At 33.2% G+C, this 24,651-nt stretch overlaps 1 protein-coding gene across 1 annotated transcript; it reads right to left on the bottom strand.

Annotated features, from left to right (window-relative positions):
* Positions 1 to 5,084: 5,084 nt before the first annotated feature.
* Positions 5,085 to 6,255, bottom strand: LOC136230810 (uncharacterized). Its single transcript, XM_066019992.1, has 2 exons — positions 5,737 to 6,255; positions 5,085 to 5,527 (listed from the first exon to the last, which is right to left on the bottom strand). The coding sequence occupies exons 1-2, from the start codon at positions 6,167 to 6,169 to the stop codon at positions 5,445 to 5,447; spliced, it is 516 nt and encodes a 171-aa protein (XP_065876064.1). The 5' UTR covers positions 6,170 to 6,255; the 3' UTR covers positions 5,085 to 5,444.
* Between the last annotated feature and the right edge of the window lie 18,396 nt (positions 6,256 to 24,651).

The raw sequence follows: 24,651 nt of genomic DNA, 5'->3' as shown, positions 1-24,651 counted from the left end.
AAGTTGAAGAAAATGGCAACCAAAGTTCCATTAAAATAGATGTCCATGTTTTTTATTTTAGCTTTTGTGTCTTTTCCAGCTTCAATTTTTTTTTATCTCCTTTGATACATGTCAATAATTCATAAATTCCTTAATATCATAATTCCCTATCTTCATGCCACAATTTAATCGCTTGATGATCCGAAAAAATTGTTGAAGAATGGTACTTGTTATTACTAAAATAGCAACTACCTTTCTATTTTTTCTATTTTATTCTTTTCTTTTATTTTATTTTATTTCTTTTCATGAATTTTATTTTTTATTTCATTTTATTTTTATTTTACTAAAATTTGAATTAAAATTGAGGCTTAATACATTAAAAGCCCAACTTGTTCAAAAAACTTGAGTGGACCATTGAACTTACACAGTGTCTCGTTAGTCTCCTGAATTTGTTTAAAAAAATATATTGGTCACCTGAATTTATTTAAAATAACCTATTGGTCCACTAAATTTATTTAAAATAACATATTTAAAGTAACTTGTTTAAAAAAATCTATTAGCTTCCTGAACTTGCTTACAGTAATCCATTTATCTCACGAACTTGTTTAAAGTGACCTATATTACAATTTGTCTAGATACGTAAAACAATTCAAACATAAAAAGTAAAGACTTAATTCATGATTTTAAGTCTTTAAAACAAATTAACTTTTTATTTTTTACATTTTTATGGTGTTTTTATAGATTTAAAAGCTTAATCGTGATATTTAAATAAGTTTAGAAGGTCAATGACATACCATGTAAATTTAGGAAACCAATCAATCTTTTTAGATAAATTTAAAATTTACCCTATGCTTTATTTCCATAAAAGTGGAAAGCCCAACGGAAAGATAAAAAGAAAAATTAATTGTTTGGAATTAATGTGCATGAATGAATTATTCTTAATTCATGAATTAAAATAATTTAATATCCATGATAATTGATGTGGTTTAATTAAAATATCTTCTCATTCTAGATTGTTTCCTCTGTTTTATTTTCTTACTTCAGACTTTGAACCAAATTCCCCTTAAGATGCAATTCCTTCACTATACATATAAGTATATATTTATGATCAGAAAAACACATAGATTACAATTAAAATTAATTTTTGTGTTACTTCCAAATCTCTTTCGTCTTGCTCTTAGTTTGTGAAATTATTGCATCCCCTCTCATATAATTAGCATAGGATTGTGTGACTATAGCAATATAACATTATTTTGTAGATAAATATTATCCATTAATAGAGTTTTTACCATACTATCTATCAATACTGAATAATCACTCGTTAATATCGACAATACAAACATAACTTGGGTAGTACCTATGTGGCGTATCCATGTGAAAGGGTTTCTTTGTTATATTATTATTCTACCAAGTTTTTTCAATTATCACATATGTGACTCATTGAAATATAAAGAAGTTATTTCTAGAGAGAAAAATACTCTGAAATTGATTCTTGATGTAGTGTGTTTCGCGTTGTTGTGATAAAAACAGTTTCAAGCACTGTCGATTATTGCTCTATCACGATCTATGATATTGAAGATACAGATTCAAACTCCTTTAATGTAATTATGAATTGTAATTTTTTAATTACTTATATGGACGTGTACTATATTTTCTATGAATGAAACAATTACATTTCTTTATTAAAAAAAATACAAGATAAACGAAAAAGCAAACAACCCATAATGTAACCTTGTCAACCAAACAATCCCAAATCATAGGAGAGAGACAAAAACTGAAACTGAAAACTACCAAACCCTTAGCTACTAGCATTGAAAATTGTTAGAAGAATAATATGTTTTTTGTTATATTATTCTTCTACCAATTTTCAATACCGGTAGCTAAGGGTTTACTGGTTTTCGATTTTGATTTTTATCGCTCTCCTATGATTTGGGATTGTTCGGTTACAAGGTTATATTATGGGATGTTTGCCTTTTCGTTTATCTTTGTACTTTTTTTAAAGAAAGGTAATTCTTTCATTCATAGAAAATATAATACATGTCGATATAATCAATTAAAAAAAGTTACAATTCATAACTACATCAGAGGAACTTGAATATGTATCTTCCATATCATAAATCGTGATAGAGCAATAATAGTCAGTGCTTGAAAATATTTTTAGTACAACAGCGGGAAACACACTCCATCGAGAATCAACTTCAAATTATTTTTCTCGAGACTTCATGATCTTTCAATGAGTTGGATATGTGATAGTTGACAAAACTTGGTAGAAGAATAATATAACAAAGAAACCCTTTCACATGGATAAGTCACAGAGGTAAAACAAATGAAGTTTAAGAGAAGCTTGATCCATATTTTATTTCGGAAAGTTGGCTTGCTAACATCCAGCATGCTTCTTTTTATAACACACTAGCCCCGACCTCGGATCATAGTCCTATTATCTCACAAATGTTGGTCGACGCTATATCAAGGCCATGTAGGCGGTTTATGTTCGAAAATAAATGGCTCAAGGAGCCAAATCTGAATGAAATGGTGACTAAAGAATGGTCGAGTCGACAAATCTCCCGTTCATGGACAAGTTGACCGAGTATAGCATGGTGTTTGGGGTTATGGGAGAAAGACTTAATATCGAGGGCCGAAGAGAACTACAACAATGTATTAATCGGCTAGAAACGTTGTGGAATGGGTCGACGGAGGAAGCTGCAGTGGATTATGAGCTGGATCAAAATAAGATGGTGGCAGTGCTGCTCAAATAGGAGGATCATTAGCGTCAGCGAGCTAAGTTAAAATGGTTGCTAGAAGGGGATTCTAATAAAAAAATCATTATGTTGCTAATGGCAAGAGGAAGTGTAACTGTATCCTAAAGCTACAAAAGGATGATTGGGTCTGGGTGTTGGAAGCAAACGATTTATGCGACTTGGCACAGAACTATTTCAGTGAATTGTTTTCGGGTAGCAACAGTGGTTATTAACCCGTGGAAAAACCTGATTCAGACCAAGGTAACAGTTAAACACAACACACAATTAATGAGACCATTCATAATTGGGCAGTTTTGGGCTGCCCATTTCGAAATGCACCTTCACAAAGCCCTAGGGCCTGGTGGATTTAACCCAAGCTTCTTTCAACGGTTCGGTGCTGAGATTAGACCTGATATCTTTAAGTCTGGATGTACTTGGCTTGAAAGTGGTACGTTTCCTTCTAGTCTGAATGACACGGTTATCTCCTCGGTCCCTAAATGTGACGATCCAAAGACAATGCATGATTTGAGGTCTATTCCACTTTGTAATGTGGTCTATAAAATTATCTTAAAGGTTCTAGCTAACTAATTGAACCCTTTATTGCCATGTCTTATAGCTGAGAATCAATATGCATTTATTAAGGGTAGGTCTATTCATGATAATGTCCATATGGTTTGAGGTAATACACAGTGTGAAGCGGAATATCAGAAAAATAAGGGAGAAGTAGCCTTATAATTTGATATCAACAAGGCTTATGACAGGGTGGAGTGTAATTATTTATTTGCCATTTTAATGAAACTAATAAATGGATCAAATACATTATGTTATGAGTTACTTCTATTCAATATTCAGTAAAGGAAAAATGACAAGTTGGTTGGGTCGTTCTCTCTTAGAGGGGCTTCGGGTAAGGGAACTATTATGGTTCCAAAGTTAGAAAATTTGAAGGTTTGTGATTTATTTATCCCGAATTCACTTGATTGGGATGTTGAATTATTGTAGGAGCTCTTTCAACAACGAGATATTCAAGCTATACTCAAAACTTCTATATGGTGGAACGACAGGCAAAATTTGATGATTTAGAACAAGACAAAGAACAAAAGCTAAGGAGTGAAGCATGCATACAAGTTGGCTATGGAGGGTAGGTAGGAGCTACGAGTTGAGGGTGAGTGGTAGCTTATTTGAAAGGGTGAGGTGTTGTATAAAGTTCACCATTTCTACTGACGGCTCATTCGGGATTGCCTTCATACTCAAACTAAATGCATTATATATATATATATATATATATATAGCTCGTGTGTCATGTGTACCTCGAACATAGAAGACCTCTGTCTTCTTTTTTATTCTATCCCAAAAGACAAAAAGATGTGGCAAGAAGTAAAGATATAGAAGAACTGATAGAGGAGAAATCCATTACTACACTAAATTTTGCAGCATTCTTTTTTTTATATAGTTTCCTCAGTATCCTTATATAGTTTCCTCAGTATCCAAAGAAATCAAAGGCAAGTTCATGGTTATAGAGCTAGTGGAGGGCTCACCAACTCCATCCTATAGCAAGAGATCATTATTTCTTCGACAGAGGTGGTGTTCGACGGGCTGGCCTGCCTTACGGATTGGGTGCAGATGCTACAAATGCGGCGAAGGTGCAAATTTCTGCCTCGGAATTCACCTGTATGCAGCAATATTTGGCACTGTCCACCAATCGTCAGCCTATCATATGTTATAGAGATGACACTGTTTATAGTGGATGAAGTGATGGGGAGGACTGATACAGTGGAAGGTGTCCTAGAGGTTCGAGTCGGAGAAGCTTTAGCTCTTTCCTCTTCCGGAGTCAACTGCTCGGAATTTGATGATTTAATTAAGAAGTACAAAATGGTTCTACAAAATAACGAGTTCTCAATCCATTTTCTCAATCCATTTTCTTAGAAGACAAACAAATAGCTTGACCCATGCATTAGGTAGGTCAGTTTAATCATATGCTAGTCAGAAAATTCACGATGTTATTCTGAGTTTTACTCCTTTTTCTGTGTTAAATTTTTGCCACATAGATTCTCATTAATGATATTCCCATTAAAAAAAAAAAAAAGAATACCTTACTTCTCTCGCTCAAGAAGAATAACCTTTCTTCTCATTGATAAAAATGATTACCACTCACCAAAGTAAGACATTAATCAAGCTCAATCAATCAAAAGATGTTAACAGAATACTTTTTCATGTCAAAAAGAAAAGAAAGAAGTATCGTAATTTATGCCATGTGTTTCCTTAATGTAGCTTTTTTAAAAATTAAAGCTCTTTCTTCATCAATCAGTTCAAACCCACCTGATATCTTTCAACCTTTCCAATTTATTAACATTCACACACACACACATATCATATAAACTCTACATATTCTATATATAATATATTAAAAAACCAGTGATTCACATCAAGCAAGAAAAAAGTCAAACGCACAGGAGCTGGTTTTTTCTCAATTAAATTGATATTAATGGTGATGGGGCTCATGACTTTAACTTTCTTCTTCTCCTCTCCTCTTGTCTTCCCTCTCTGCTCTCTCCCAAATTTTCTTTCAATTAAATTATCAATAAACCATTAAAAACAACCAAAAATCGGTTGGGAGACGAATCATTAATATCAAATTTGATCTCTGGTTAAGAGTTATCATTTAACTCTGGTCATCATCATTTTCATAATACCTAAACATATCATCACCACCACCAAACCTTGCTAGCTTCAATTTGAACATTGCCGCACCGAACAAGCAACCACCTGCGCCCACTGCCTTAGCCTTGTTTTCACCGTCTGTGGATTGTCACCTGAACCAATTTTTCCCGAGAAACAAACACCGATTATTAGCTTAATTATCATTCAGATCAGAAGATATAATTAGAATCCGCATCTAACATTGAACATTATCATCAACGGAACAGTTATGAAAATTAAAACGAAATATTCTCAAATAATTGAGGACAATTACCTAAAATTGAAATTCAAAAATCGAAAAAAGAGAGGAAAAATCATGTACCAGGGCCGAATATGGTGTGCGGGCTGCCGAGCGGAGACGGTGAGTCGCATTCAGACGCTGTAGACGGAGGCGACGTCGTCGCCGTTACGGACTTCCCGACCGAATCGTAGTAGTGCTTGTTAACGGCATGATAAAGGCCCAGAGCCGGCAAGGTATCGGACAAGCGTTTATCTAGTGATTCAGGCGAGTCAAATCCGAAACCTAATTCGATGCACGCCTTAAGCTCCTCAAGATCGTCATCCGTCACGCTTTTGCTTCTCCTATTCTTGCACTTTCCCTTTCGCCTAAGCCACGCCTCATCCCGGTCAATATCCGGCGACCAAGAATGCTGTTTATACAGCGGCGATGGCTTCAGATGCCCTCGTTGTACAAATGGAGGGACATATGTAGGTTGCGGTGGTGGCAACGGGGGCGAGGAGGAGGGGAGTTTCATCAGCGCCGCCCCGTGCGGCGGAGGTCGAGGGACCTCGCCCGGAGGGTTAGAGAGCGCTATGGCTAAAGAAAGAGTTAATAATAATTAAATTTGAAAGATGAAAAGAGAAATGCGCGTTGGAGTGAGTTTTATGGTGGTGAGGTGGTGGGTGGTGGGCCCAGTTTGGTTCTTTCTTTTCGTTGGCCTTTGCCCTGATGAGCTGTCCTTACCTTCTTTTACAAGTTTATTTTTCTTTGAATATCAATCAACAAATAAAATTTAAATTGATGATTTATCATTAATCATATTTTAACTAAATTTTTTATAATGACAATGTTACTGGAAAAACCAGAAAGATTAATTTATTTTATTACGTAAGGTAATACTTGTAAATACGACCTTACAACACATCATGAAATCAATACAATTTAATGGATTAATATGTTAATTTGATATGTTAATTTGAAAATGCGAGGATGCTTGTTACTATATACAAAACTTTAAAGTGCGAAGATGTTTGATATGCATATTTTTTTGGGTTAAACCAGAAGCGTTTTTTTAGTTAGCTAGTCTACTTTTTCGAATTTGGTTTTAGTTTACTTAAAGACAAGTAAAACTATAAAGTGTGAGGACGTTTAATATGAATATTTCATCTCTATCTTTTATCACAGTTTTAGGGATTATTTTGTGTTTTTTATTATCTTTTTGTTTAGTTTAAGTTAATTTAGCTTTTGTCTTATCAAATTTAAGTTTTTAGTTACATATTTAGCATTTTGTGAATATTTCTTATCTTTGTAAGTATTTTTGCTATTTTTAATAAACTGAGTTTCATATTTGATTATGTCTATATCATGAGATTAACTTACTAAAAATATAGTTGGCCCGAAACTACTCTGAAATACTGTATTTTGACCCAATCTCACCCAAATCAAATATGAATTTTGTATAAAATATTGAGATAGCTGATTTTTAGGTTTTATTTGCTATAAAAAGACATTGGTTGTTCATTTTCCAAGGCATCTAGAGCTAGGAGAAAATAACATTCAATTATAGTAGTTTCAGAGCTATGATTTTATTTTCATTGTTCAGTATTGACTTATTATTCAGTATCTAGTATTGAATTGTTAGCTTTACCCTTCTCCTTTGAGATGAGCTATAAAATCCTCCATTTCCATCTGCCATTGATAAAGCTTTCATCTTCCATTGATTCATCGACGATCAAAGTTTATCCCCCGATTCATACGACAACTGCTTGAATTAGTAAAGCTCCAAAGGCGATTCTCTCTCCTTTGGCTTAGTTAATTTGTAAGATCTATGGATTTAAATTGGTTGTAAACAATATTTCATTTTTCATCTTTAGTTAGAATTTGGCTCAATTTCATTCCTTTGTTATGTTTCTGATTATTAATTATATTGGGTTTATTGTATGAGTTTTCCAGAATTCCAAATATATTTCCGAGTTTATATAGTGAGTCTTAACGGTAATTCATATCGGAAATTATAGGTATTGACAACACCACAGTAAACAGACCCTAGTTTCTGAGTCATTTGAGTTAGCCACAACCCGTTTAAGGAATCACGTGCTAAGAAAATTCATAGGATAAGTCAATTCAATCTTTAATCTGTTTATGCTTTAATAAGTCTTTTCATATTCAAGTTTGAATATTGTTTAAATTTTATGTTTATCATATCATCTCCATTATCATTCATAAGAAATAACAGTTAATATGGATCCTGATTAGCTGTTAAATTTCAGAATTAGTATAACAAAAATCAAAAAATCAATTTTTCACCGTTTAAATAACGATTAGAAATTGAGTAGTGCAATACTTATGGTATAAATCCTGTGAATTCGATACCTGGGCTTTCCATATTATTACTTGATAACAACGAGGTACATTTATCCTTAATAAGTCTTTTGAGTGTTAGCTCGTGGCGCATCAGTCACCATTAGGAATTTTTTATTATAATAATGATAAGGAAGAAGAACACATGAACACAACATGTCCCATTATTCCGATTAACCCAACAAAATTCAGGATGAGGTTTTCAATGATTATGGTCCTTTGATGGTCGCTAAAAAGCCTATATGTCACAGGGATTTTACAGAAACGGGTACATCTAAGAAGTAAATGAAGGCAAATCATCATGATGACAAGCCACTATGAAGCTTGGAAACCAAATGCTAAATAAGTTTATACGAATTATGACCATTAATCCCATAGATATGCAACAGATGATTGAAGTTATAAAAAATCATAATGGATATTGTTTCAACTCCTTAACTCAGAATCTACGGATACATTTGAGGCTTTAAGGACAATATAGAAGTTGTAAAAGTCCTCGTTACCTCAATCAATTTTGTTCTTATAGAGAAAACCAATTGATATGAATGAGAAGCTTCTAACCTTCTTCAACAAGTTGAGAGTTCTAATATAATTATCTATTTAAATGTTTTACCTAGTGCAACATCTAGGAAAAAATACCATCCTAACAAAGGGCAGAGCCAAGGAGGGCCATGGAGGGTCGACCGACCCTCTGGTCCACCAGAAACCCCTCAAGAAGGGTCGTCCAACGAACTTCGCTCCTGTTGGGCTTGGCCCAAATATAATTTATGAAATGAGCCCATCCATGTGTCTTCATTTGTCTTTAAGTGTTTTCAAGTGAAAAAATATCCCACATTGCTTTCAAAGCACTTAGTGGAGATGTTTATAATGAAGGTCCTCACATGCTTGGGGTGTGCACCAAGGGGTACCCACTTTTGTGAAAGGGTGAGGACCTATCTCTTTGGTTGACCACCACACACGCGCGCCGTCCGACCGGGCCGGGTTGGTGTGGTGTAAAATTTTTTATTGAAAAAATTAATATTATTTTTTTTTTTTTAATTTCGGAAATCAATTTTTATTTAATTATTTTTTACTTTGATTTAGTCTTTGTGAACGTTGTTCATAACGTCCATTTTTTCTGAACGTGTCTTCAGTCTCCTCCACCTTCCTGATTTTCCTCCTTCACCTTCTCCATGAAATCAGAGCTCAAAAGCTCTTTTTTCCCTGTATAAATAGGTGATGTGAGACTGCTTTTGAGGTACAATTACTTTCCATTCATTCTGTGTTTTTTCGAAACTGAGCAAATAGACAGAGAGTGTATACAGAACGATTTTTGTACGGTGCAATACAAAAATCGTATATTCAGAGGGCTGTTTTATCCTAGAGGCGACCGGAGTTCATACTGTTTGCTAATTTCCGGCAGTTCCGCGAACGTCTTAAAGAAAGCGACATTGTCCGTGACTCTGCCCATTTAATTTTTGTTCTGTCTGTTCCTATTTTCTAAGTTCGTGTCTCAACAATTTTAAGACGTTTCAATCACTGCTGATGGCTACCGAACAATCAAATGGGATTGCTGAGATCAACAAACCATTCCGGTTTGAAGGAGCTCATTTCCGAAGATGGAGACAGAAGATGCTGTTCTACCTCACAACAAAGAAGGTAGCTTCTGTTCTGACTTCTGAAAAACCAATTGTTCCTGAAGATGGTGATGAGGCAGATGTTCGTGCTGCTGAAAGATGGACAGAAAATGATTTTCTGTGCAAAAACTATATTCTCAATGGGCTGACAGATGATCTGTATGATTATTACACTGCTGAAGAAAAATCTGCCAAAGAAATTTGGGAAGCACTGCAGAGGAAATATGACACTGAGGAGGCCGGATCGAAAAAGTACGATGTAAGCCGCTACCTCAAATTCCAGCTGACTGATGACAAGTCAGTGGAAATTCAATCACATGAATTACAGAAGATAGCACATGAAATTATTTCAGAAGGTATGCCTTTAAACGATCAATTTCAAGTTGCTGTCATTATTGACAAATTGCCTCCTTCGTGGAAAGATTTTAAAAATATTTTGAGGCACAAAACAAAAGAATTTTCGATGGAAAGTTTGATTACTCGCCTCCGAATTGAGGAGGAAGCTCGAAAACAAGATTTAAAAGAGGAAGTGCTTATTGTTTCTAATAGCACTAAAAGGTCCACTGCGGTTCTGAAACCCACTCAAAAGAATTTTAAGAATCAGAACCGCAAACCAATCCAAAACCGCAACACTCGAGTTAATTTGAATTGGAACCTTCAAAGGAACCAAAATAGGCCACAGCAACAACCACCTAGAAATGATGCTGCTTTCCTATGCTTTAATTGTGGGAAACCAGGTCATTTGGCACGTAAGTGCAGGAACAGGCCAAACACTACTCCTAGTGTTAACCTGACTGAAGAGCAACATAACTTTATTGCTATGATTTCTGAGATCAACCTCATAGGTGGATCAGATGGGTGGTGGGTAGACACTGATGCTTCTTGCCATGTTTGCTATGATAGAAGTATGTTCAAAACATACAGTGCTGTGACCGAAGATAAGAAAGTGTTATTGGGTGATTCCCATACCACTATTGTTGCTGGAATTGGTAGTGTGGAATTGAACTTCACATCTGGAAAAACCTTAACTTTGAAGGATGTGATGCATACTCTAGAAATGAGGAAAATTTTGGTTTCGGGCTATCTTCTCAACAAGGCTGGTTTTACTCAGACTATAGGAGCAGATTTATTTACTTTGACTAAGAACAATGTATTTGTAGGAAAAGGTTATGCTACTGAAGGCATGTTTAAGTTGAATGTTGAGATTAATAAAGTGAATGCTTCTGTTTACTCATTGTGTACTTTTAATGTTTGGCATGCTCGTTTTTGTCATGTTAATAAGCGTATCATTAAAAATATGAGTAACTTAGGATTAATTCCAAAATTGAATTTGAATGAATTTCTTAAATGTGATTATTGTAGTCAGGCAAAAATCACAAAAACACCTCATAAATCTGTTGTTAGGGATTCTGAACCTCTAGATTTAATTCATTCAGATATATGTGAATTAGATGGAAAGTTGACTAGAAATGACAAACGGTACTTTATAACCTTTATTGATGATTGTTCTGACTTTACTTTTGTTTATCTTATGAAAAATAAAAGTGAAGCGTTTGACATGTTTAAGTTGTTCGTAGTTGAAATAGAAAATCAATACAATAGGAAAGTCAAGAGACTTCGTAGCGATAGAGGCAGAGATATGGTTCTAGCCTGTTTATTGATTTCTATAAAACACATGGCATTATACATGAAACCACAACACCTTACTCACCAAAAATGAACGGAAAGACTGAAAGGAAAAATAGGACACTTACCGAATCTGTAGTAGCTATTATGCTTAGCTCAGGTGCTGCCTCACATTGGTGGGGAGAAATCCTTTTGACTGTTTGCTATGTGCTAAATAGGGTCCCTAAATCCAGAAGCAAAATCTCTCCTTATGAGATCTTGAAAAATAAAACACATAGTCTATCATATTTTAGAACTTGGGGTTGTTTGGCTTATGTTAGGATTCCTGACCCTAAGAGAGTCAAACTTGCTAGTAGAGCTTATGAATGTGTATTTATTGGATATGCTGTGAATAGCAAAGCATATAGGTTCTATGATTTGAATGCAAAAGTCATCTTGGAGTCAAATGATGCTGACTTTTATGAAGATAGGTTTCCTTTTAAATTAAGAAATAGTGGGGGTGCATCATCGAGTAGCATACCTGCTACTAGACCTATAGTACAAAAAGAGATTGAGGAATCTGAACCTAGGAGAAGTAAGAGACCTAGAGTATCTAAAGACTTTGGTTCTGACTTTTACGCTTTCACAGTAGAAGAGGATCCACTTACTATACAAGAAGCCTTAACCTCATTAGATGCTGATTTATGGCAAGAAGCCATTAATGATGAAATGGACTCACTTGAGTCAAACCAAACTTGGCACTTAGTAGACTTACCACCAGGTTGTAAACCAATAGGTTGTAAATGGATCCTTAAGAAGAAACTGAAACCTGATGGTTCAGTAGATAAGTTTAAGGCTCGCCTTGAAGCTAAAGGTTTTAGACAAAGAGCAAATGTTGATTTCTTTGATACTTATTCACCTGTCACTAGGATTACGTCTATACGTGTTTTGATTGCTATTGCTTCTGTGCACAATCTAGTGGTGCACCAAATGGATGTTAAAACTGCGTTTTTGAATGGTGAACTAGAAGAAGAGGTTTATATGGATCAACCTGAGGGCTTTGTAGTCTTTGGTCAAGCCCATAAGGTATGTAAGTTAGATAAGTCTTTATATGGGCTAAAATAAGCACCTAAGCAATGGCATGCAAAGTTTGATAACTTGATTATTTCAAATGGCTTTAAGGTGAATGAAAGTGATAAGTGTATCTACTATAAATATGAAAATGGTCTTTGCACCATTATTTGCTTATATGTTGATGACTTGCTTATTTTTGGATCTAATATTCATGTTGTGAATGCTGTTAAGTCAATGTTGTGTGAAAACTTTGACATGAAAGATCTAGGAGAAGCGAACGTCATTCTTGGCATAAAGATAACTAGGTCTGAAACTGGAATTTCTTTAGATCAATCTCACTACGTTGAGAAGATTCTAAAGAAATATAACTACTTTGATTGTAAACCTGCATGTACACCTTATGACCCTAGTATAAAACTTTTTAAGAACACTGGAGACAGTGTAAGACAATCAGAGTATGCTAGCATAATTGGCAGCCTTCGCTATGCCACTGATTGTACTAGACCCGATATTGCGTATGTCGTAGGATTGCTATGCAGATTTACTAGTAGACCTAGTGTGGAGCATTGGAATGCTATAGAAAGGGTCATGAGATACCTTAAAAGAACCATGAAACTTGGATTACAGTATCAAAGGTTTCCAGCAGTCCTTGAAGGATATAGTGATGTTGACTGGAATACCTTATCAGATGATTCCAAGGCTACCAGTGGCTATATTTTCAATATAGCTGGTGGTGCTGTTTCATGGAAGTCTAAGAAACAAACTATCCTAGCTCAATCAACCATGGAATCAGAACTGATTGCACTAGCTGTGGCTAGTGAAGAAGCAGGTTGGTTGAGAAGTCTGTTAGCTGAGATTCCCCTATGGGAAAAACCAATTACAGCTGTATTGATCCACTGCGATAGTACCGCGGCTATTGCTAAGATTCAGAATCGTTATTACAACGATAAGAAACGACAGATACATCGTAAGCACAACACTGTGAGAGAGCTACTCACTAAAGGAGCTGTTAGAGTGCATCACATACGCTCAGAAGAGAATTTAGCCGATCCTTTGACGAAAGGATTAGCTAGAGAGAAAGTCCATAATACGGCAAAGAGTATGGGACTTATGCCCCTACAGTGATGAGTTACACACAATGGTAACCCAACCTATAGACTGGAGATCCCAAGAAATAGGTTCAATGGGTAATAACAAGTTGTGTTGTAATATGTGTCAGATCATGCAATTTGAAGCATGAATATCCTGAAGCGACTTGAGGTTGAGATAATAGAAACTCTTAATGAAGTCTATACTCCATTTGGAGTGAAGTACATAGCTACAGGAGTACTTTTGATAGACTCACCTATATGAATGTGGAAGTGAGGCCGCTTCCTATGAGTTTAGGGCAAAACTCTAGAGCATTCATTAAACCGGGATAGACGTGCATGGCCATAAACGCACGGGCTACTAGAACTACACTCTGAAAAGGTTATGGCGTGATATACATCAGAGATAGAGTTCAAGACTACGAGTCACTCTAGTAAAATCTGAACTATACTCACTACGCAAAGGTTCAAAACGAAAGATACCTTTGTTTATGTCTGTCCTTATGTAACTGCTCAGTAAAACGATTTCAAAAATTCTAGTGGGGGATTGTTGGGCTTGGCCCAAATATAATTTATGAAATGAGCCCACCCATGTGTCTTCATTTGTCTTTAAGTGTTTTCAAGTGAAAAAACATCCCACATTGCTTTCAAAGCACTTGGTGGAGATGTTTATAATGAAGGTCCTCACATGCTTGGGGTGTGCCCCAAGGGGTACCCACTTTTGTGAAAGGGTGAGGACCTATCTCTTTGGTTGACCATCACACACGCGCGCGCTGTCCGTCCGCCCGAACCGAGCCGGGTTGATGTGGTGTAAAATGTATAATTTTTTATTGAAAAAATTAATAATATTTTTATTATTTTTTTTTTAATTTCGGAAATCAATTTTTATTTAATTATTTTTTACTCTGATTTAGTCTTTGTGAACGTTGTTCATAACGTCCATTTTTTCTGAACGTGTCTTCAGTCTCCTCCACCTTCCTGATTTTCCTCCTTCACCTTCTCCATGAAATCAAAGCTCAACATATCTTTTTTCCATGTATAAATAGGTGATGTGAGACTGCTTTTGAGGTACAATTACTTTCCATTCATTCTGTGTTTTTTCGAAACTGAGCAAATAGACAGAGAGTGTATACAGAACGATTTTTGTACGGTGCAATACAAAAATCGTATATTCAGAGGGCTGTTTTATCCTGGAGGCGACCGGAGTTCATACTGTTTGCTAATTTCCGGCAGTTCCGCGAACGTCTTAAAGAAAACGACATTGTTCGCGACTCTGTCCATTTAATTTTTGTTCGGTCTGTTCCTATTTTCTAAGTTCGTGTCTCAACAAAGTAGAAGATGGGGTCGAGCCCCCATCTTGTTTTATTTTTTTAGTTGCCCTCAAAATCCAAATTGCAATCTGAATCTGAAAAGAACACAAAGGAAACTTGGGGGAGAGATGAAGGAGCGAAACAAATTGAATGAGAGAGGACGGACAGACAATTGGAAAGGAGATGGAATGGAGATGATGCGGCTGGTTTTCGTTAAGTAGATTTTCTTAATGGTTTATTCAATTGTGTTGTTTTTTTCATATAGTTTGTTTGTATTGTTTTTGAGACAAGTCTAGTACAAATAATAGAAATTGTTTTCTTTTTTATTTTAATTTGTATTGTTTCTTTTTATATTTTTGTTTATTAATTTATTTGGGATAGGATAAAATTTGACTCTAATATTTTCGGCCATAACTTATGAAATGATATAAATTTACTTCTATTATTTTTAATAATGATCAATTTTATTCTTACATTACAAAAATTTTAAAAAGTTGATTTGATTATTATTTAACTGTCAAATTGGAGATTTCAAATATGAATCATGTCTAAAATATTTAATATATTACTAACACAATCAGGGGCGAATCCAGGATTTCTCTCCTATGGGGGCAAATAATACAACTAAAATAATTTTTATTCAAAAGTAATAGTAATTATAGAAAACCAGAGATCAAAGCTCAAGTTCAAGTAAAATAGTAGCAGAAATATAAAATCAAAATTCAAGTAGGAGCAAAAAAATACCAAAGCAGAGAGGCAAAGATCGGAAATAGAGCGTCGGACCAACGATCCAACTACGGAGGGATTAGCTGCCAATTTTGATTTAATCTTAGCTAGGATTAGGGATTTTAATTTAGGCTTAAGAAGAAAGAGGAATTGAGGAAGAAGAACTAAAGAGATTAAAGAGAGTAAGAGAGACCGATGGTTTGTTTTAGGACCTATTTAGTTTTTATTTTTTTTTATTGTAAACAAAACGACGCAGTTCTAATAAAATAAAACGACGTCGATTTGCTTTAAAACAGAATTAAAAAAAATAAAAAGAAAATATTAAATTTAAAATCATTATCCATCCTCAATTATAGAACCAGTAAATCCTAACCCTCCATTGATGAAGGGGGTAAAGCTCTAAAACTTCAAAATTAATACCTGAGTTTTTAAAAAAAATATAAATATCAGTGGGAGCAACTGCCTCCAGTACCCCCATATTGGATTCACCTCTGAACACAGTTATAAATTATAATTATTGTTAAAATGATAACAACTAATCGTTCACGTATAAGATAAAGGACGAGACTTTATAATGTATTATCTACAACAAACTTTGGTATTTAATATATTAAAATGCAATGAATTAAAAGGTCAACTAAATGAGAAATTGAATGATGAAGAAAATTTCTAGATTCGTTGGAGTGTTAATGAGAGGAAGCAGACTGTTGACTTGTAAAAGAATTAGGTCCATACTATTGAAATTTCAACATACTTTGATTCGTTATACTTTGGACTTTCATACATTATTTCTTTAGTTTTGTTTAAGTACACTAATCATACATCATCTTGTTGCCATAAAGATAATAAGAGTGTGTTTGACGTAGTGGCAGAGTTACGACGGAAACCTTGGGGGCTTGAATGTGTAGCAAATTTTTTTTTTCACAATCACTTCATTTTCGATCTTTCGATACCGATAAAAATTCGTAATATATTTTGTCAGATATGAAAATTGATTATGAAAGTATATTCTTATTTTTTTTATTAAAATTTTAATTGAGAAGATTTATTGAAGATATTTTATAATTATATATTTTATTATAAAAAGTATTCAAATATTATATATAAAATAAAAATTAATTGTTTTTTTAAAAAAATGACCTAGAAGCGGTTTATGTAGCTGAATTTCTTAAAACTGTCACAAAACCGTTTTAAAACCGCCACAAAACTGTCCAAGCTAGTCATCCCTACAAAAACTTACCCCGACGCCTTATAAAAAATGTAGCTAGAGTAGCAACGCCTGTTGTATTGACGGTTTTCAGACAGTTAAAACCATTGGTATAGACTATATTGGCAGTTTGAACCACCGCTACATTAGACATATTCCGTCGGTAAAAACTCTATTTTTTTGTAGTGGTTTATTCTAATTTTCTTTAACGTATGACTAAAATTGATGTTGGTTGAAAATGTTAGGGTTAAATTTACATCATTTCATACATTAAGACAGAGTCGGTGCTGAACATAGGTCAAGAGTGCGCTGGTCTAGGGTCCAATGCTGGAGGAGGCCTAAAAAAACTATTAGATTTTAAAGGACTCAAATAATTGATATTTTAGACTTAAAAATGTTAAATTGATTTTTTGAATATAAATTATGAGTTAATTTAAAGAAATGGTTAAATATCTTTTCAATTTTAAGCAAACAACATATTTGGTTCACGTAATTATTACGTACTGTACAATTCCACAATTGTGTAGCTAAGTAGAGTTGTATACACATATTGATTTAATGAAGGTCAGTCAACCCAGCGGCGGGACAAGGGGGGTTGGGGTGGGCTCGAGCCCCGACAGGCTTTCGGAGAATTGAGAAATTTCTTTTTAGTAATAGTGTCTCATAATATTTTGGAGAGAATTATATTGACTCTATATAGTATTATTTCAATATTTAAAAGTAGATGAGATGGTTAAGGATGCTTGCTTTCATTTTTTAGAGATCTCATGTTCAACTCCCTCCAACCTCATTTTCTTTTAAAAAGTTTTTATTTATTTTAATTTTATTATGTTACCATTATTAATTAATTTAAATGAACTCTTTATTTTTATTTTGATAACACTTTTGAATTCATTTTTAATATATCTTTACCATTAAAAAAAGTAAACATATTTAATATTCATTTTTATTATGTCTTTACCATTAAAAAAGTAAACATGTTTAATTTTCTATTAGTTCAATGTTAATTTCTAAAAAAAAAACAACATTTTTACAGTTTTAACGCGTTGGAGGCTAAAAACATTTTGCCCAACCCTATAGGTTGGACTTTAAAAATTTACCGTCAACCGCACGGTTAATTTCGAATTTTTTTTTTTACGTTTTGAAATTTTTCATCTGGGGTCCTGGTTCCGCCCACTGAATTAACCCCAAAACATAATGAGTTCAATTTAATCCCTCTTCTTACTGCTTTTTGTAGTATTTTTCTTGCTATTTGTAGTCTATTTTTTCCCATTTGTGGTTCTTATACTGGCTATAGCTTGTATGGTGGAAAGTTTTATCGTGCTGTATTTGTACTTTGTAATTCTATGGAATGAAATATGACATTTTTATAAAAAATTTAATCCCTCTTCAATACATGCTTCTAATATATTTCCAATTTTAATGAGTTAACATGAATTTTAAATTTAGTTGGTAAATTGAAAAGATGTCACCACTAGGGCTGGGCGCGGATCCTGGAGATACTGGACCGGACCGAATATCCGAGGGAAAAACTCCGGAATTGGACCGGACCGTTGACTTTTTTTGGAGAACCGAACTGGATTGGACCGTTGACTTTCCGTCAAAGAATTGGACCGAACTGGACCGAAATTTATCCAGAACCGGATCGATAACCGGATTGGATTGGATTGGATTGGACCGAACTGAAATAACCGAAAGTTTAGCAATAATAAATTTATATTTCATACATTAGCTTTATATAAAGAGAAATATTATATAATATATAGTTATATATTTTGTAAGGTTCGGTAAACTAATTACAATAACATAAATTTATAATTTATTAATAAGGTATAACATTATTATATAGTCATAAAAATTATCCCGATTAATTCCCGTTTATAAAATGAAATAAAAAATATTTACCTAAAATGTAGACATAGAGAATTGAACACCTAACAAAATGGAACATTGTTAATCGCATTAACCATCTGAACCAATTCTACTTCTTGTTAACCATTTAATTAAGTAATAAATATTAGAAGTTTTAAATATTAAAATTTTTAAACATTTTACAAAATAGAATCTCGTGCTTCTCTTACTCTGCTTAATATATATAATTGAAGTGTTCAAAGCTCAATTAGCAAACAGATTAGTAAGAATGTGGGACTTTTTATGTGTCAATCAGTCTCTTCATATGAAAGCTATGTTTTTGTTGTTAATGAATCACGACAAGGAGGACCGAATACAATCTAGTCTTAGGGCTGTAAGCGAGCATAGCCGCTCATGAGCAGCTCGACGTTCGGCTCGATAAAAGCTCGACTCGATTTGTAAACGAGCCATTCGTGAGCACGATTTTCAAGCTCGGTTTGTAAACGAGCAGAGCTTGAGCAGACCAAAGCTCGGCTCGAAAGCTCGTGAGCAAACTCGATTAGAGGTTCATGAACAAATTCATAAACAAGCTCGTGTAAAAGCTCGTAAAGAATACAAATTATATTTACATAAAATATGATTTACACACAATAAAAATGATAATTTAAATTTAGTAAAAATAGTAATATTAGGCCCAAAACAATTAAATAAAAAGAGCAGCCCATCATCCATAAAATATGATTAACAGGAGGGACCATGGTTTAATTTTAGACATCAGCACATCACATAAGTTAACAGGTGAGAACGATGCTAATGAGTTGGTGGCACAAGTCACAAAGATTAGTATTGCATTGTTAGATGAGTATATAGTGCAAAATGTGCAAGAAAATGTGAATCTTGAAGCACATTCTTCTAGTTTGGATGAAGCGGATGATGACATTGATAATGGGATTGATGATTATTTTTTGAATATTGATAAAGATATGTCAATTGAGGGAGAATGGGATATGTCAATGAGACACCTGAAAAATATGTAATTGAGTTTGAACTTCTATTGTGGTGGAAGATTAATGTTGTGCGATATCCTGCTTTATCCAAAGTTGTAAAAGATGTTTTTGCAATTCAATGCTCAACCGTGGCTTCTGAATCTACGTTTAACACAAGTGGTAGAACTTTGGATCAATTTAGGAGTTCTTTAACTCCTGCTACAGCTGCGGTTTTGATTTATTGTCAAGATTAGTTGAAAACTTCAACTCAAGCTTTCAAGCATGAAGAAGAAGTTGAAGATCTTGAAGCTATTGAGGAAGGTAATATTTACTTAGCAATTATATTTCATAGTTTTATTTTAATTAAATGTTTATGAATACTAACTATATAAATGTTATTTAATTTGTAGAAATTAGTTCTGATCCTGAAATTGCATCATCTCTTTTATCCATATTTCAATTGGATATCTAAGGTTTTTTTAACCGAATCAAATGCACTTTGGTAAGCATATTTTTTTCCTTTTACTTTTTGCTAGTGTGTTGATTAATTTTATTGAAGTGAAAGCTAATTAATTTAACATTTGTTGATTCACTAATGTGGTATATTTTATATGTTTAGGTTGATGTTTGGCTTTTACTGCCTTTGCTTTGGAAAACAAGGAACTTGTTGTGTTAAGAAAATTCAATTACAAATTGGGATGATGATTAAAGAGATTTTGCTAATGAACTGTTGTCTTTTTTGAATTAAAGGTTTGTTTGTTTGTTTTTATAGATTTGTTATTTTGTAACTTTGATTTTGTGGGCTTTTTTAGCCTTGTTGTCTACCGTAACTTTTAATACTTTGATTTTGTGGGGTTTTTTTTTATCCTTGTTGTCTACTGTAACTTTTAATGAATGTTGTTTACTTCCTAAAAAAATATCATTTATTTCAAGTTATGTAAGATAATAAAATTTTATATTATATTATATTGTAAATTAAATTTTTAATTTATTTTTAGGACATAAACTATTAGATATTTATCCGAATCACCGAAAAATTATATTGGATTGGACCGGAACTGAATCTCCGAATCCCCGAACTGGACCGGACTGAAAATTTGGGGCAATTCAATTCTGGAGATTTATTCTTTCAATCCAATCCTGGAGATTTCCTTTTATTAATCTCCGAATTTCAATCCAATACTGGAGATTCATGAATCCCCGACTTGGACCGAACTGTGCCCAGCCCTAGTCACCACCCCACCATGCAATTACAATTTTATATCCACGTATTTTCAAATAATATGGTATAATGTCAAAATCAATATGATGCACTAAAATAATTTTACGAATGAATCCACAATGCAAATAAATAAATCTGAATTGTCGAATTGGGGTTATGTTATAAAGCTCCTATTTTCCTTTTAATCTAGTTCACACATATATATATATATATATATATATATATATATATATATTATACTATAGTATTATATATGGATGTGGTTATCAATTACTTCAAATAAAAATTAGTGACTGTACCATGGACTCTGCTTATCATGATCACTTTCAACATCTAATTACATTAAGATTATCTAATACTATAAAATAATAATTCTGATTATGAAATTAGAACAATTAATTATATTAATTATAGTATGACGGCGTGTATAGTTTAATCGCAAGTTGGTTTCTTTTTGAAATTGGGTTACCTAATAAAAAGATTGGATTAAGAAGAATTTGTTTAAGTTAATTAAGATTAATTGTATACTTTAGTTGGTGCGCCATTGCCGGCATAAATAAATTATAAAACTACAAAATTCAGGAAGAAATGTACAGTTCTATCCCATGATTGATAATTTGGAATTTGGTTCTTTCTTTCAAAGCGCAGAATAAGCTTTTGACCTTGTTGTTGCAACAAATTGCTTATTATGGACATGTTGTAATAAAAATAATTAGGTTAAATTACATTTATAACCTCTCTAACTTTTTTTTTTCTCTAACTTAGAGCATTCACAATGGCTGATAACAATCTTTATAACTTTAGAGGCTTTAGAGCATCCTAGTGGATGTGATTTTGTTGTTACTTTCAACAAAAAGATTGTAACCCTCCACTATGGAGGATGTAACCAATTTTGGTTTGTTACTTATTTTGATAACAACCAATTTTCTCTTTCTTCAATAAAATATTACTTTCTCTTTCCACCTTTAGTTTTATTTTTTTATTTGGCAAAATAAAAACTCTCCAATTTAGTATGATTGAGGGTATTTGATATTAATATTTTTTTTTTTTTGTGAATTTGATATTAATTTATTATGGTTTTGCGGAAGTATCAATTTATGTTCTATGTACAAAATAACACCAATATAGATTTAACGTTTAAAAAATGGTACAAATTTAAACTTCGATAATGAAACATGACACATCATTCATATTTCCGTTAAGTTTTGTCAAATGTACATAGAGAGAAATCGGAACTTAACGGAGTAATATGAATGATGTGTCACATTTCGTTATCAAAACTTAAATTGGTACCATTTTTTAAACGTTAAGTCTATATTTGTACTATTTTGTACGTGGAGCCTAAATTAATACTTCCCCAAAAACTATAAGCCTATTTAATAGTTTAATAAATAATTAGTCATATAATAATTTTAATTTATTTCATAATAATTAATTAATTAATTAATTAATTAATTAATTTTATTAAAATAATAATGCATATTGAATTAATTATTATATTAGATAATTTTTTTTATTAATAATTAGTATTGAATTAATTATATTGTTGAGTAAAAATTATTAATTGTATGTTAATTAAGTAAATGTAAAGTGTTTTATGACAAGTGGGGTCTACTAAAAATTAAAGTAATAATATTGTCTAATGGTATGGAATTTTAGTGTGTTACTTTTTAATGATGTGGAGGTACAAAGTAACAAATTTTGTTACTTTGCACTAGGGATGCTCTTAGTAATACACCCACACATATTACAAGAGGTCTTATTATTTTATTTATTTAATATGGTCACAATACACGTGTCCAAATGTGAAAAAGACGTCATTCAAGTGACATGGAAGACCAGATGCTTAATATAAGAACTCACTAGAAGAGAGTTGCTGTTTAAAATTTTGTGGGATAAAAAAGAAAGTATTAATTACAAATAGATACCAAAACTGTAATTTTACCATCTGAAAAACATATTCTTAAAGCCAAAAGGAGATATATTGTATTTAATGAATTTCCCTCAAACAGGGTTGATCATAGAGCATTGTATATATAGTAGATTACATGAGTTAGAGTTTAACTAGTATTGCCAATACGTAATATAGATAAACATAAACACTAGTTATTAGATAGCTCTAAACAAGCCTAATAGTTATCCGTTAGCATCTGATGATAGCTAAAGAGATAATTAACAAGAATTATCTCCAACAGGCGATAGGATTTTATTGCACCACCAAACAAATGAAGTGAATTAACTTTCACCATTGAGTTAACTCGCTTTTATTAATATTAAAATATTAAAATAATATATATTAAATATTTTATTATTAAATTATTATATACAGCAAATTATATTTTTTATTTAATTTAATTTAATTTAATTTAAATTAAATGGGTAAGGGTATTTGCCTATACTCGTAAATATGTGGGATAAAAATAAAATTTAAAATTATCCTCATTAGAGTAATAGGACAAAACGAATAGTGAAATAAAAATAAAGATATAATATTATCCACAGGGATCGGGTATCTTTTCGGTCCCTTCACGCTATGTCTAACGAGTTGAATTCAGATAAAAGATATGTGTAAATTATAAAAATGGGTCAAATGGGAGGCCCATTTACATATTTAACTCATTTACTCAACCTACTACATATCTAGACTGATTTTGTGTGACTTTCCCATAATACCCTTAATATTTACGCGCGTCTCCCTCCCTCCCGTCCGACTTCACAGATTCGACATTATGCGAGCCTACGAAGCTAATGTTTGGGTTTACTTGATGAATTTAATTACCATATGCGAAGTCTGCAAGCTAATATTTGGTTTACTTGATGAATTTCATTAGCATATGCTGTTGGGGTTTAGTGTCCTATAGACAATTGTTCTAGGATACAAACTTAATGTAGATGAAGTGTTCTTTATATCGTTTGTTTTAATGAGATATGGTTTCATAACTATATAAAGGCAATCCCTTTTAAGAACTAAATAAAGTCTAATAAAAGGAAATCCGTAAGTTTGTTTAAAGTGATTATAAAGTGTTCATTCAAGCATGAAGTGAGACGAAACTTTATAATAAACTAATAAACTTAAAACCACCCAAGTCAAGTAATATGTTTATGATTGACATATCACTGCTGAGACTTGCATGTAACAATGTCTTCTGTCGAGACAGAAAGCTGATCTCACAAGCTTCATATATACAGATATCTAGACAGTTACATGGATCCAATGAAAAGAAGTTCATTAGGATTGGGGACCCGACTTGAGATAACAGGATGGGTAGATTCATCCTTGTCACCTGCTCATCTCATTGGTATTAATAGGTATAAGTAATCCTCAGACTCAAAGGAATGTTAATTAGTAATTCTGGATTACGGAATGTGACGCTTTGATCCTGTTGTAACACGATCCATAACAGAGATGACTCTGGGGTGTGAACGGAAGACGTTGGGTATCACATGAAGTAATTGCAGGATAGTTATACATTGGATTGAGCATTTATCACTCCCGATAAATGGGAGATACGTCCATGGATCGCTTGTGGAAGACTTGACTCTAAATCCTTGCAAGGTGCTAGCTTAAGACTTGAAATACAGATTTCACTTAACCTATCTAATTGGAGTTGACTCGGCCTGTACAAGTAAAATGAACGTCTCGCTATATGTGACTTGACATTATCCATAGTCATAAGATTCAGTTCAAGGATGTAGTTGATAAAGGATCGAATTATACTGTAACTAATACAGAAAGGTCAACGACAGAATCAACCTGTCTTCTTATAGCTCTGGGGGAATGTTTCGGATTTGCCAATCACATTTTGCGTACTCATTCCGTTATGCAAAGATTAAATATAATTATGTGAAAATTAATTTAATAGTTGCATACGGCTAGAAGCAATAAGAACCTAATGGGTCACACATAAGACTTGGAACCCAAAAGAGAAACGGATGTTAATTAATTGATGAAAGCCCAACTGAGTCCACTA

The sequence above is a fragment of the Euphorbia lathyris genome, chromosome 5 (genome assembly GCF_963576675.1).
Source record: "Euphorbia lathyris chromosome 5, ddEupLath1.1, whole genome shotgun sequence".
In the NCBI taxonomy this organism is placed as follows: domain Eukaryota; kingdom Viridiplantae; phylum Streptophyta; class Magnoliopsida; order Malpighiales; family Euphorbiaceae; genus Euphorbia; species Euphorbia lathyris.
The sequence above is the reverse complement of the archived record's forward strand: the minus strand, read 5'-3'. Positions and strand labels throughout refer to the sequence as shown.

Bases quoted from the DNA above. Each gene is read 5' to 3' on its own strand.
- LOC136230810 (XM_066019992.1), bottom strand. From the start codon at position 6,169: ATGAAACTCCCCTCCTCCTCGCCCCCGTTGCCACCACCGCAACCTACA. The intron at 5,528-5,736 runs GTACATGATTTT...AAATTGGTTCAG, and splicing joins GCACACCATATTCGGCCCTG to GTGACAATCCACAGACGGTG.